This window comes from Schistocerca gregaria, chromosome 2 (genome assembly GCF_023897955.1).
Source record: "Schistocerca gregaria isolate iqSchGreg1 chromosome 2, iqSchGreg1.2, whole genome shotgun sequence".
Taxonomy (NCBI): domain Eukaryota; kingdom Metazoa; phylum Arthropoda; class Insecta; order Orthoptera; family Acrididae; genus Schistocerca; species Schistocerca gregaria.
In genome coordinates, this window is record NC_064921.1 from 351,180,798 (window position 1) to 351,196,237 (window position 15,440).

The window sequence follows — 15,440 nt, forward strand, 5'->3', positions numbered from 1 at the left end:
ATTGTATTTCTGTCTGGCGTGATTATTTTATGAGACAGTGTCTGAAACTAGATGCTGAAGCATCCATGAAATTCATAAAAACATTACCATCCTACTAAGCAGATGCAATACTGCTTGAAACTACATAGCCCATTAAAATTGTGTGCCAGACTGAGGCTCGATCTTGGGACCTTTGCCTTTTGCGGGAGAGTGCTCTTGGCAAAAACACACACACACACACACACACACACACACACACACACACACACACACACACGGGAGAGAGAGAGAGAGAGAGAGAGAGAGAGAGTTAGTTTTGCAACTCCATGCTGAGGTCCATTTAAAATTACTTGATAGTTGACATCTGTCACGTGCCGCTACCGTGTTACTATGTCGGCCACTGCTTGCCACTCAGTTATAGGTAACACACAAATGCTGTTAATGCGTTACTGGAGCAATGTGGGAAGTGGCCACCACAAGGTATGTCAGAAATGCAAGACATGCTCTGTCAACAGCTGATTTTTAAGTGACCAGTGACTGAACTGTGGCAAAAGTTGCATTTTGTATCCTAAGCTAAGCACAACCTCGTGATGTAATATGTCCGAGATAGCTGTGGTCAGCAATCTGCGACAGAACTAAAATAGAGACTGGTTTGTTCACGGCTATTAAAGCTAACCTCTACGAGCAAACCAAAGGCAGAAAAGTTCAGGTTTGGCACTAAAAGCAAACTAATTTCTTGCTATCATTGGTTATCTGAAACTATCCTCTCACTGGCTCACTGTTACCAGCCGAAGTGCAGTCTTTGTTGGCAAAGTCTAGTGTATAAGAGGAGGTTCGAAACTACGACCTTCAGTACAGCAGATTATTATGCATACCATTGTGCTAAAGTATAAAATTGATGCAACTTGTTTCATCTTTCACTGCAATCATTCAGTTGCAATGACGAATTGAAGCCATGAAAAACTGAGACTCACACAATGTCATGTGAAACTTATTTAATATGAGCTGATCTCTGTGATACTAATAACTGCATATGTTACTCTGAATCGCATCTTGTGCAGAAGTATCCAGTAGTGTTAAGTTAAATGCTTTGTATGGAATGCATATATTTCATTAACATCTTGTGTGTGTGTGTGTGTTTGGGGGGGGGTTGGTTATAATGTATGAAGAAATGTGAAATAAAAGTGCAATACCCATGATTCTGGATGCACACACATCAAGGAAGTGTGTCGGACAAGAAAATGCAAGTGAACAGACATATTGTTGTGGCAGTTGGGCAACAGTGAATGGTTCAGGCAGGACGCTGAGTGCTCTGATTGGAGGAAACCAGCTCCAACATGTGAAGTGTCAACTATCAAGTAATTTTAAACAGATTATGTTTACCTACTTTTCAGGAAATAACATTGATCAGTTTTGTACCATTTTCAAATGGCCAGAGTATTATTAATGATAACAGATAGAATTCTAGGCCCATTGACAACTTGTGAAACTATTTGTTGTTTGATTGCTAACCCACACCAGACTGTGTGGCAGAAAATCTATAACCAGTTGTTTCTTGGAATTACACTAGACTCTTGCTAAACTGACCCTCAGTAGTCCGGCTCCTCAGTAAGCCAGCGCACACCCAAAACCACGTGCACAATGAATTATCATTTGCAACAATGCTTTATATACTGTATTTGAAACTGTAGCTTTCTTTACAGTTCGGAATCGTCTTTTAAAAGGAAACCCGTTACGCTAGACCTCATGCAGAAAGTCGAAATTTTAGGTAAGTTAAATAGAGTTCTTTGCAGAAAGCCATTGCTTCAGAGTTCAATGTTGGATGAGCAACTATCTATGACATCAAAAAGAATGATGATGATATTAGACAGTACTCAAGACAAATGGATTGTGAGTTGGGAAAACGGAAGGTTATGTTAAGGAGTGAGAATGAAGAACTGGACAGCGCAGTAAAGGAACTCGTCAGTTGCTAGATTATAAAGGAAAAAGCAGCTGCATTTAACAAACAACTTGGCGCTAGTAACGTGTTTGCAGGGAGTGAAGGATGGCTATCAAATTGGAGAAAACATGGCATTCGGCAGCTGACAGTCACCGGGGAGAGTCATTCAGCTAATGATAAGGATGCTAACGAGTTTGTAAGCAAGATACGGAAGATAATAGAGGAAGAAGATTTAACTGCTGTTGCCTTGTAAAATGCTGATGAAACAGGACTCTTTTACAAGATGCTTCCTTCAAAAACATTAGCTGCCAAGAACGAGAAGGGAGCTCATGGTTACAAGCAACAGAAACAGCGCACAACATTAATGGCGTGTTGTAATGCAAATGGGAGTCATAAACTACCTCCTATGTTGATTGGAAAATCCAAACATCCATGTTGTTTTCAACACACTGACATAAATACTCTATCAGTGCAGTATTGCGCTCAGAAGAAAGTATGGATGGACAGACAAATATTCTCTCGGTGGTTCCATGAAACGTTTGTACCAGCAGTGAGAAAAGATGTACCAGCAGTGAGAAAAGATGTACCAGCAGTGAGAAAAGATGTACCAGCAGTGAGAAAAGATGTACCAGCAGTGAGAAAAGATGTACCAGCAGTGAGAAAAGATGTACCAGCAGTGAGAAAAGATGTACCAGCAGTGAGAAAAGATGTACCAGCAGTGAGAAAAGATGTACCAGCAGTGAGAAAAGATGTACCATCAGTGAGAAAAGAGCTAAAGAAGAAAAAGCTTCCACTGAAAGCTATCATTATAACTGACAATGCTCCTAGCAATCCTTCAGATGTTTTTCTAAAGTTCAATGGTATAAAAGTACTTGTTTTCCCACCCAATGTGACAGCCCTAATTCAGCCCATGGACTAGGGAATTTTGGAATCAATTAAACATCATTATCAGCATCACTTCTCCTCTCCTTGCTGAACGAAAGTGAAAATTACTATCGAGACTATGCTAACGGCGTGGAAAGTAAGTAACATACGTGATGTTGTTTTCCAAGCAGCCAAAGCATTGGATAGAGTGGAGAGGGCTACCATAATGAAGAGCTGGAGAAAATTGGTGCCATTCTTTGATGCCAAGTTTGATCCAGTAGTGAGTGACAGCAGTGAGCCAGTCAATTCGGAATTATCAATTACTTTGTATACAACCTTCCAGGAGAAGAAGAAATTGCTGATGAAGCTGCTACTAAGTGGCTGAATGAGGAAAACTGCGACACGGACCAAACTTTAACAGATAAAGACATAATCAAATGTGTGTGAGAAAGTAATGATGTAAGTGATGAAGAAGAGGACATATGTGGCGAGAGCATGAAGATTTCTCATACTGCTGGTGCTGAATCTGCCGAGGTCTTCCTGGAGAACATTTTGCAACCACCAGATACATGCAGTACCAATGTAACGCTTGTAAAGCGGTTGCATGATAAAGCATGCTACCGTCGCATATCATCATTGCAACAGTTAAAAATTAGGGACATGTTTCATAGTGAGTGATATGAGTGTAGAATTGCATACAGTATACACTCAAGTACTGAGTTTACCTTGGAAATTAATGTATTTTTGGATTTAATAAAGTATATCATCCATGTTTTAAAATGATACCATTCAATATAAGAAAGTACAGTACACTACATCCCCATTGTTTTCAAAACAAATAAAAAACAGAATACATGAATAAAATAAATTTCAGACACTCAATAATCCAGCACTTCCACTAATCCAGCACCCATATGTGCTGGATTAGCCAGAATATAGTGTACTTATTTGTGCTATTATTTCAATTTTGTCGTAATGTTGTATGTTACAGATTTATGGTGCTTCTGAAATGGAGAAAATTGTCTTAAACATGCAGCCACCTTCCACTTTGGCAAAACTGCATCAATCTCCTCAAACCATGTGAGTAATTTAATGGGTCTTTGTTGAGCTTTTAAGGACATCAGCATTTAATGTGGAGGTGGTTATGTAACCTCCTCCCCTTCCTCTCTTTACTCATAGGCATGGTTAATCTTAAAATTCTTACATTTCAGTTCTTTTCTAAGTAATCTATTACCATATTTGTGTCGAGTGAGTTGCTCCTCACTGAATCATGTTTCAGGTTCTGATATATAAATGATAATATAATGATTTTTCAGGCACAATGAAATATTAGCTAACTAGTCTTAAAATTGAAATTTCAAGTGTTCTCTTCCGTGTTAACATTGCAGCACTGTAGAGCTGAGTAATGGTTGTTGGAAGTTCTTTAGTTTGTCTTCATGTTGTAATTGACTGTATTGGTTTAACCCACACCATTGAAATGTATATTACTGAAAAGTGTTTACGTTATGATGTGATATTTGGACACTATATTGTGACAGTCGGCCATGGCAGAAACAAATTCGAACATGAATGACTTGACAGGAGAAAGCTGAGAGTAGCAACAAGCATTGCCTCTGTCTCAAGAGGGCTGATAGTGTATGACCATGTTCTGCCCTCCTGCGAAAGCAGAACTGACATTGCTTACAGAGATTGTCAATCCCTTGTGGTGTTATGAGGGTTGTATTTGTACCCCATCGTGGAGATTTCAAAATAAGAAAACAACAAGAAGTGCACAACGTAGTGGAATGCATACAAGGCTGGTTTAATAGTCTGATAAAACAGAAAGGAAAAAAAAAGTTTCTTTTTGTAAACAATTCGCCTTATTTGTCAACAGTGTCTCCTATGAGGGTTATGTACTTGGACATGTGATCCTCCACCCTTTCACACAGTTGGAAAAATAGGTTCTGTCAGACTCAGCAAAATACTCATTGACTGCAGTTACCACTTCCTCATTTGATGAAAAATTCTTCCCAGCAAGCCAAAGGTTCAAGTAAGGGAACAGGAAAAAGTAACCAGGAGCTAAGTCTAGTGAATAGAGTAGATGAGGAACCAGTTCAATGCCTCGTTCATGAACTTTTGCCATTGTATTCGCTGATGTGTGGGATGGTGTGTCATCCTGGTGAAAGAACACTTTCTTGCATGCCAGCCTTGGTCTTTTTTCAGCCAATGCAAGTTTCAAACAAACCAGCAATGAAGCATAATGGTGTCCACTTATGTTTCTGCCTTTTTCCATGTAAACTATGAGAATTATTCCTTGGGAATCCCCCCCTAAAAAAAGGGCCTTCAACCACCTGAGAAAATTCTCTTTGCCTTCTTTGGTGTACTTTCATCAGTCTTTGTCCATTGTTTTGACTGCCATTTTGACTCTGGTGTGTAGTGATGGATCTACATTTCATCACAGTTACAAATTGGCACAAAAAGTCTTGCGGGTCGTGATTAAGCATTGCCAGACATTGTGTTGAAATATTTTACCAGATCTGCTTTTGCTTGACTGTGGACAACTGCGGTACTCACCTTGCATGTACCTTTTGTAATAGCCAATTTCCATGCAGAGATTATGCACTTGCTCAGTAGAGGTGCCTGCAGTCTCTCAAATTTTTATTTGGTAGTTTTAATTACCGTATTTGTCAATGGTTTCCTTTGTGGTGACCTTAACTTTGCTCGTTGTCATCACCCATTGCCTGTTTGCCATTTCCTGTCCAAACACTTTTAAAACCACCCACATTCTAATGTATGTTTTCCATCTGAGTTATTTGACGTTTTAGTAAACGATGCACAGGCTGTCAACTGCATTTTATTTGTTATCTGTTGTAGCAATATGGCAGAGAACATTTAATCTTTAGTTAAGGGCCTCTGTCATCTTTACAGCATATTTTGTGGACCTTTCTCAAAGAGGAAGCCCTTATATTTAGCTGTCTTTCCTTCCGTTGATTGGACTTAATGTGTAGTTGCTTTTAACTCTTTTTCTGTTGTGGTGTTCTAAGGTTCTGACATGGGCACATATGACCTTAGTAGTTTTTGTGCCACAAAAAATAACCAACTCAACTGGCCAGGTGAAGTGCTCTTAGTCTTCGTTCCTTGTCCAAACACTTTTAAAATCACTAATCCAAAAGTAAATGGTCTTCAGTGATGGTGCAGGGTTTGTGTGAACTTAACCCAATTCCGTTTTAATTTGTGCGGCAGTCCAACTCAATAAATGAAAATGTTTAACAACAGTATCAAACTCTGTTTCATCCATTTTCAACCATAGTAGACCCACTGGCCAGTTCAGACGGCTGTAGGAAATTAACAGTACACCATACATTGTTGAAGTTCCTTGTAATAATTCCTTGGAATAATAAAGCTTACCAACCATGAAGATTCAATGAGAATGTTCTATTCTTTCATGGAAATTTACTAGTGTTATCAAACCACCCTTGTAAAGCATTCACTAAGTGTTTGCTACCCATTTTCAGTAAGTTTCATTTTGATTCAGCGTCATGCTAACATAATTTAAGTCTACAATCTGCCTCCATGTTTCTATCAGAAGTTTCTTGTATTTGTCACTCTTTGCACACCCTTGCTAAACAAAAATATTTTATTACCTTTCTTAACATTCCTTGTAACACCTATAGCTATTAATGCGTTAACAGCCTGATGATCATGTGTGACCTCTTATTAACTGATAAGAAAAGTTCTAGTCTACTAGGATGTCTAAGACTTAACCTCAAGAGTCAGTGCTCTACTTACCTGCTTGAAATAATTTTCATACATTACATTCAAAACAATTCCACATGAATCCTTGACCCTGGTACCAGTTTTAATCACACGACACTTTCATTGTAAAGTTGGTGAATTGAAGTCTACCCCTATTACAATAGCATGGCCAGGAAACTGAGTAGTGATATTCTCAGTGTTTTCTCTCTGCAAGTCTGGACCCTGAGGCATGTGGTCTATGAAAAAACCTTATTACCATAGTTGATCCAGCTTTGAGGTTATCTTCAACCCATACAGAATCTGTTGTAACCTCTTGACATATTGAATTTTTTGTGGCTTACAAATCACCATGACCGCAGGTGAACTATCGGTATTGTGGAGCAGAGAGATTGACAAATACGTTTATGTACGCATTCCACAATGTTGTCACTCACCATAGGTAATTCACACATTGGTCATTTGTGAAGCATTTTCTGTATGTGAAAATTTTTTGTAAGTGAAATTTTGTTGGTTCCATGTACCGTATTTCAAACAAATCACAGTTAGTAATTCATTCCAAGACCAAGTATCTGTGTCTTGAATTGTTCCACTCTTGTTGTTGTCTTGAGTCTATATACTGGTTTGATACAGCACACTGTGCTGTTTCACCCTGAACATGCCTCTGTCTCTGCATCACTGCAGTCACCTACATCTTCTTGAATCAGCAAACTGTATCAGGTTGAACAGGTCCCAAGAAAAAAAGGTCTGTTCATTTTTCGCAAAATTTCTGACACTACTCTCCATCTTTTAGTTGTTGAATTGTAGTAGTTCTGTGGTAGTCCTCTTGCAAAATGTGGGTTATGCTGCAATAACCCATGTGCTCGTTCATTGTCACATATGTTTTTCAAATTACAAAATTTTTGAATTGTACGGTTAACTGTTGATATATAATTTATTACTGAGTTGTTATTGTTTAACTCAAACTAGCTATCTTGGTCATCTAGATATTTATACAGGATACTTGAAGTTGAAGACTACATAAAAAGAACCGACCTTTGTCAGTTTTTTCATTTTTGCTATTTCAGCACACTCTTGCAGCTATCCCCAAGATTAACTATTTGTTCTACTCGGACTTGACAGAAATGACTTGTCTTGAGTTATTGCAGCTCAGAAATGTGATAGTTCTTCAAAAACTGCCATTGTCAAAATAATTTCTGACAAAGACAGCCTTGTCTTGTGACGAGGGCTATTTTTACTATTTTTATGTGAAATTATGTGACAGTACAATTTCAGTGCTCAATGTTGCCTTGGTAGTACTTGTTGGATTACTTCAGTCTGCACTTTGGCAAGTGGTGGTTCAGTGTCTGTGATTCTGTAATGAATTCCAAAGACTGTGTCCTGTGGCCTAAAAAGCAGAAAAATCAAGAAAGAAAAGAAAATGTGCAGGAGGAGGAGGAGCTGATAGGGTGAGGAACACATGAATTATGCCGGCAGAAATGTTCCCCCAAAAATTGCTTAATGAAATGATCTCTCTCTCTCTCTCTCTCTCTCTCTCTCTCTCTCTCTTGGAAAATTAGGCAACATCTTGAGAGAATTTTGATTTGAGAGGGAAATGCTGGTCAGAATAAGATTCATTATGACGTTTTTTCTGTATATGCTTGTGTACAGCCTGAAAATGTTCAGTAGAATAACTTACATCTTTTGCATGGGAGGTAATTCTTTTTTGTCCAGTGATCAGTAATTCTCCTTAATTTCGCATAAGAAACAGTATCAGATTGTTGTTGCAAATCTCTTGATTGTTAAAAAGTAGTATATTGTAAGGTTTATAAGGTATACTTAATGGACCTGTGGAGTCGTTCCTTCATACTCCCAGCAGAATTTTGTGACAAAAACGGCCTATGCCAGTGAGGACTGTAAATTAGAGGGGGGTGAGGGGGGGGGGGGGGGAGAAGAAGAAGAAATGAGCTACACTGAAACGTAAGTCAGTACAGTGTAATAAAAATGATTTAGACATTCCCAAGAAGCGACATAAAAAACATAATTGTTAGCAATACATTATACAACTATTTAAAACATTTTTTTTTTCACTCTCTTAAAAACTGTTAATTTGTGACAAAGGTTGTTTTTGTTATGAAGTCATCAGTTGCCGTAAGCTGCTTTGAGAACCTCCTATACTTCCCAATTATAAAATTTACCTCTTCTTCCCTTTCCTCATCCATGGAATTTTTGTGATAATTGACACTGAGTAGTCAGTTAATAATGACAGTTTCCAACAGTTTTTTTACAGGACATGACGATACAAATTCAGTTGAAATTACTTCAGAAGATGTTACCATAATACCAAGTAGTGGAGAGCATCAGCCAAGTTCAAAAATCACACTGAAAAATATTGTTGACTTTAATTGGGAGCTCCGGTTTTATGCTGGGCAACTGTTAGCTGTTCATATTGGAGGAAAATACGTTGCATATGGAATAAAAAGTAAGTAGTGTGAAGACACTGCTATTGATTGTCATTATTATGTTTTTGGATGTGCTGGTGGTAGTAGTGATGATGATGATCTGCTTTTTTTTTTTCAGCTGTTGGTAAGAACACTGGTTTTGTTAGAGTTGTTAACAGGGAAAATAATGGAAGAACTCTTCTGAAAGGCATGGCTGGAATGGTCCAAGATATAGCATTCGCACATATTCCATCACAGGTTGTGCTTGCTTGTGTAGATGAGTACGGAAACCTTCTTGTCCATCAAGTGGAGGAAAAGGGTGATAAAATAAGGTATGACCATTGTAACAGTATGTAACGTTCTTTGAGTGCACTTACTGTCTATAGCCAAGGAATTCACACACAGTAAAGTCAATATTTGGCAAGCTTTGCTTTTTTCTGCCATTTATTCATTACGATAAGCACATTGGTGGAGGCTTGTTTTCATGTTTCCTCCTCTTAATTGTGCTCAGTGCTGCTTGGGAAACACTCTCTGCGTACCCCATTGTAACATGTGCTCCTCCTCCTCCTCCTCCTCCTCCTCACTGTACAGAGTTGTTGTCATAGTATTCAAAGGGTTACTGACAATCACTTTCCCATGTACCATTCGCATATAAGTCAGAAAGGAGGGGGGGGGGGGGCAGTTACTAGGAGTACCCTCTGCCACACACTGTAAGGTGATCTTTTGAGTATAGGTGTATATGTAGATGAATATTCAGTAATCTACTATTGATTACTGATGAAAACTTGACTTGCTAAATAGTGGTCATCCATACAAATTTATTAATGTGCTTCTACATTGTTTGTATGTAGCTGTGTTACATTGTTTGTATGTAGCTGTGTGGACGGAAACATAACAGCTTTCAGTAGGCTTAAAAAATTATAGCATACTGGATGACAGTCCAAAGCATCAAAGACCATTACATACCAAAAGTATTGTATCAACAACTTGTGATTAAGACTCCAATTACAACTACTCTGCCACCGCTTCTAAATATTCTTTCAACAACTCCCATTTTCAACTCTGACTCATTTCACTCCACTGTTGCCAAGTTCCATGATTCTATGTGTGGCAGAGGTGGCCAGTAACCTTATCTTTGAGTAAGGTAATACTGGACCACTACGTTACTAATAAATCTGACTCAAAGGAAGTCACATTACTAAGAGACTAACAGTTGTTATTAATGGAGATGGAAGAAACTTCATTTTAAAACTAGCATCATTGAACATTTCAGTACACAACAAGATAAACACCGAATGAAAAATAGTGCACCACAGTGATCACAAAGGTTCACGCCATCAAGATGGAAGATGAACTCCTTGGGAGTTACAGTGCATGCAGGACATTCCGCTAGGTATCCACTCATAAAGAATCATCTACATCTACATTTATACTCCGCAAGCCACCCAACGGTGTGTGGTGGAGGGCACTTAACATGCCACTGTCATTACCTCCCTTTCCTGTTCGTCGCGTATGGTTCGCGGGAAGAACAACTGCCGGAAAGCCTCCGTGCGCGCTCGAATCTCTCTAATTTTACATTAGTGATCTCCTCGCGAGGTATAAGTAGGGAGAAGCAATATATTAGATACCTCATCTAGAAACGCACCCTCTTGAAACCTAGACAGCAAACTACACCGCGATGCAGAGCACCTCTCTTGCATAGTCTGCCACTTGAGTTTGCTAAACATCTTCGTAACGCTATCATGCTTACCAAATAACCACGTGACGAAACGCGCCACTCTTCTTTGGATCTTCTCTATCTCCTCTGTCAACCCGACCTGGTACGGATCCCACACTGATGAGCAATACTCAAGTATAGGTCGAATGAGTGTTTTGTAAGTCACCTCCCTTGTTGACGGACTAAATTTTCTAAGGACTCTCCCAATGAATCTCAACCTGGTATCCGCCTTACCAACAATTAATTTTATATGATCATTCCACTTCAAATTGTCCCGTATGCATACTCCCAGATATTTTATAGAAGTAACTGCTACCAGTGTTTGTTCCGCTATTGTATAATCATACAATAAAGGATCCTTATTTCTATGTATTTGCAATACATTACATTTGTCTATGTTAAGGGTCAGTTGCGACTCCCTGCACCAAGTGCCTATCTGCTGCAGATCTTCCTGCATTTCACTGCAATTTTCTAATGCTGCAACTTCTCTGTATACTACAGCATCATCCACGAAAATCTGCATCGAACTTCCGACACTATCTACTAGGTCATTTATATATATTGTGGAAAGCAATGGTCCCATAACACTCCCCTGTGGCACGGCAGAGGTTACTTTAACATCTGTAGAGGTCTCTCCATTGAGAACAACATGCTGTGTTCTGTTTGCTAAAAACTCTTCAATCCAGCCACACAGCTGGTCTGATATTCTGTAGGCTCTTACTTTATCAGGCGACAGTGCGAAACTTTATCGAATGCGTTTTGGAAGTCAAGAAACCTGTATCTAATATTTTCTGGGTCTCATGAACAAATGAAGTGAGTCTCTCACGATCGCTGTTTCTGGAATCCATGTTGATTCCTACAGAGTAGATTCTGGGTTTCCAGGAATGAAATGATACACGAGCAAAAAACATGTTCTAAAATTCTACAACAGATCGATGTCAGAGATATAGGCCTATAGTTTTGCAGATCTGCTAGACGATCCTTCTTGAAAACTGGAACTACCTGTGCTCTTGTCCAATCATTTGGAACCTTCCGTTCCTCTAGAGACTTACGGTACACGGCCATCGTAGTGATGGAATGTGATGGCATCGAACCGAATGTGAAACAGTTTGTCATGGAGCTTATTGTGAAACTGGGTACCCTTTAAGGTGTAGTTGCAAATAGTGTGATAATGTTTTATAGGCTTGGAAAAACCAAAAGTCAGAGACTTGAATTTATCAAGTGGTTGCAGATAGTTTGAACTGCAATGCTACACTCTTCTGGAGGGATATTTTGCTCTAAAGGATTATGATTTTTACATGCAGACCTGGATTAAAGCAAAAGCAATTTATTTTAACCCATTATTGGCCAGAAGCGGTTCTCATTCCTCAGTTGTTGTACACAGATTTTTCCACTCTTGCATGCTGTGAAGTTAATATTTCGTACTGTTCTTGCAAGATCACACACCAGAGAATAAATCGTAGGCAACAGAGCAACTCCAACTTTTTGCAGCACGATAAATAACTTTCCAGCCAATTTACCATCCAGATTAACCGACTGGTAGGGGTTGAAAACAGACTACTTACCGAACAATGAAATAAGTTTGTTTAATATAAACTACATCTCTTTGAGCTGATTTCGTAGTGCACTGTTCATATCGAGTTGATGCTTTGTTTGAAATTTCATTATCTTAGCACTGTTTGAAGTTATGCAACCATCTATCGCTGCAACTGAAATTACTGTAATCTATGTCACACACAGTTTGATGATAACGTAGTAGGTCGCCATCATGCACATCCTGTAAATTCTATCGAGCATCCTTGAAATGTACAAACACCATTTTTTGTAACAAGTGCACCTTGTTCTCCCTTGAATATCTGTAGTTTTTCTTATGCACTATGTGGTCATATTGCTCCAGACTTACATGAAATGTGTTCATATATTATTATTATTAAATTTTTTTATGAAAGTGTGTTCAGTACCCACTCCTAGGACAATGATTGTCCTTTACTATGTTTCACTTGAGATGCGTTTTGTGACTCCCTGTCTAACAAGGATCGCGAACTGCATGGCTGAAGCATGTTTCAATATCACTTTCACTATTAAGCATGTATCATCGTAATTGTACTTCTCATGTATATTGTCTGCATAGTGGAACGACATGACACCATTCATTCCACTTTCTCATCATGCAGAAATCCACTTTCTCATCATGCAGAAACACTTACATTTCACCTGCCACTTCTTTCACTCTGCAAAATTCCTAGAGATCCTGTCTGACAACATGTCAACTTGGGCAACTGTTGTTGTAGATATAATGCAATGTTTGCTTTGTTTATCATTGCCTTTGCTCTGCTTTGTATCGACACCATTGTCTGTGTAGCACTATTGGGAGTTTCTCATAGACTAAGCACTCAAACGAAGCTGCATATCCTCATGCTGTACTCACCACTGGATACCTCCAGTCCTTGCCCCCTGTTGCCATTAGCAGCCAGTATTGTGGTTAATGGTAGGTAATACGTGGAGTGTCAAATGCTGTAAACATCATGGGCCTTTTGTGACCTCACACTCAATGGGTTCCTTGTTAGATTCAATAAACACAAATGTTAACTACAATGATTCGCCTGATAAGTGGTCCCAAAAATTGAGATCTGTTGGTTCAATCTGTTTTAGTGGATATTTTTTGTCTGCTCAGACCAGTACCTGCTGGGGTTCTCCAGAGAAATAAATTTAAGTTTTTAATGTATGCAGATGCCAACTAGCTCTGCAGATGATGAAGAAATTGAAGAAATGTATGATCAAATAAAAGAAATTATTCAGATAGTGAAGGGAGATGAAAATTTAATAGTCATGAGTGACTGGAATTAGATTGTAGGAAAAGGAAGAGAAGGAAACGTAGTAGGTGAATATGGACTGGGGCAAAGAAATAAGAGGAAGCCGCCTGGTAGAATTTTGCACAGAGCACAACTTAATCATAGGTAACACTTGGTTCAAGAATCATAAAAGAAGGCTGTATACGTGGAAGAAGCCTGGAGATACTAAAAGGTATCAGATAGATTATATAATGGTAAGACAAAGATTTAGGAACCACCTTTTAAATTGTAAGACATTTCCAGGGGCAGATGTGGACTCTGACCACAATCTATTGGTTATGACCTGTAGATTAAAACTGAAGAAACTGCAAAAAGGTGGGAATTTAAGGAGATGGGACCTGGATAAACTGAAAGAACCCAGAGGTTGTACAGAGTTTCAGGGAGAGCATAAAGTAGCAATTGACAGGAATGGGGGAAAGAAATACAGTAGAAGAAGAATGGGTAGCTTTGAGGGATGAAGTAGTGAAGGCAGCAGAGGATCAAGTAGGTAAAAAGATGAGGGGTAGTAGAAATCCTTGGGTGACAGAAGAAATACTGAATTTAAATGATGAAAGGAGAAAATATAAAAATGCAGTAACTGAAGCAGGCAGAAAGGGAAAACCACTTCCATGAATATCAAGAGCTCAGATGGAAACCCAGTCCTAAGCAAAGAAGGGAAAGCACAAAGGTGGAAGGAGTAATTAGAGGGTCTATACAAGGGTGATGTGCTTGAGGACAATATTATGGAAATGGAAGAGAATTTAGATGAAGATGAAATGGGAGATACGATACTGCGTGAGAGTTTGACAGAGCACTGAAGGACCTGAGTCAAAACAAGGCCCCGGGAGTAGGCAACATTCCATTAGAACTACTGAGGGCATTGGGAGAGCCAGATCTGACAAAACTCTACCATCTGGTGAGCAAGATGTATGAGACAGGCCAAATGCCCTCAGACTTCAAGAAGAATATAATAACTCCAATCCCAAAGAAAGCAGGTGCTGACAGATGTGAAAATTACCGAACAATCAATTTAATAAGTCATGTATGCAAAAGACTAACGCGAATTCTTTACATACGAATGGAAAAACTGGCAGAATCCGACCTCAGGGAAGATCAGTTTGGATTCCGTAGAAATGTTGTAACACGTGAGGCAATACTGACCGTACGACTTATCTTAGAAGCTAGATTAAGGAAGGGCAAACCTACATTTCTAGCATTTTTAGACTTTTGACAATGTTGACTGGAATACTCTCTTTCAAATTCTGAAGGTGGCAGGGGTAAAATACAGGGAGTGAAAGGCTATTTACAATTTGTACAGAAACCAGATGACAGTTACAAAAGTCGAGGGGCATGAAAGGGAAACAGTGGTTAGGAAGGGAGTGAAACAGGGTTGTAGTCTCTCCCCGATGTTATTCAGTCTGTATATTGAGCAAGCAGTAAAGGAAACAAAAGAAAAATTTGGAGTAGGTATTAAAATCCATGGAAAAGAAATAAAAACTTTGAGGTTCGCCAATGACATCATAATTCTGTCAGAGACAGCAAAGGACTTGGAAGAGCAGTTGAACGGAATTGTTAGTGTCTTGAAAGGAGGATATGAGATGAACATCAACAAAAGCAAAACGAGGATAATGGAATGTAGTCAAATTAAATCGGGTAATGCTGAGGGAATTAGATTAGGAAATGAGACACTTAAAGTAGTAAAGGAGTTTAGCTATTTGGGGAGCAAAATAACTGATGATGGTCGAAGTAGAGAGGATATCAAATCTAGACTGACAGTGGCAAGGAAACCGTTTCTGAAGAAGAGAAATTTGTTAACATCAAGTATAGATTTAAATGTCAGGAAGCCATTTCTGAAAGTATTTGTATGGAGTGTAGTCATGTATGGAAGTGAAACATGGATGATAAATAGTTTGGACAAGAAGAGAATAGAAGCTTTTGAAATGTGGTGCTACAGAAGA

The 15,440-nt window shown here is 38.9% G+C and overlaps 1 protein-coding gene across 2 annotated transcripts in view; it reads left to right on the forward strand.

Moving 5' to 3' along the window:
- Nucleotides 1-15,440, forward strand: part of LOC126337033 (enhancer of mRNA-decapping protein 4) — a 120,110-nt gene that overhangs the window by 14,488 nt on the left and 90,182 nt on the right. For both annotated transcript variants that reach the window (XM_050001335.1, XM_050001334.1), the window contains exons 2-4: nt 3,774-3,862; nt 8,773-8,975; nt 9,074-9,266. In XM_050001335.1, coding sequence (XP_049857292.1) covers nt 3,792-3,862; nt 8,773-8,975; nt 9,074-9,266 — 467 coding nt within the window. In that variant the 5' untranslated portion in view covers nt 3,774-3,791. The remainder of the gene's footprint in view (nt 1-3,773; nt 3,863-8,772; nt 8,976-9,073; nt 9,267-15,440) is intronic.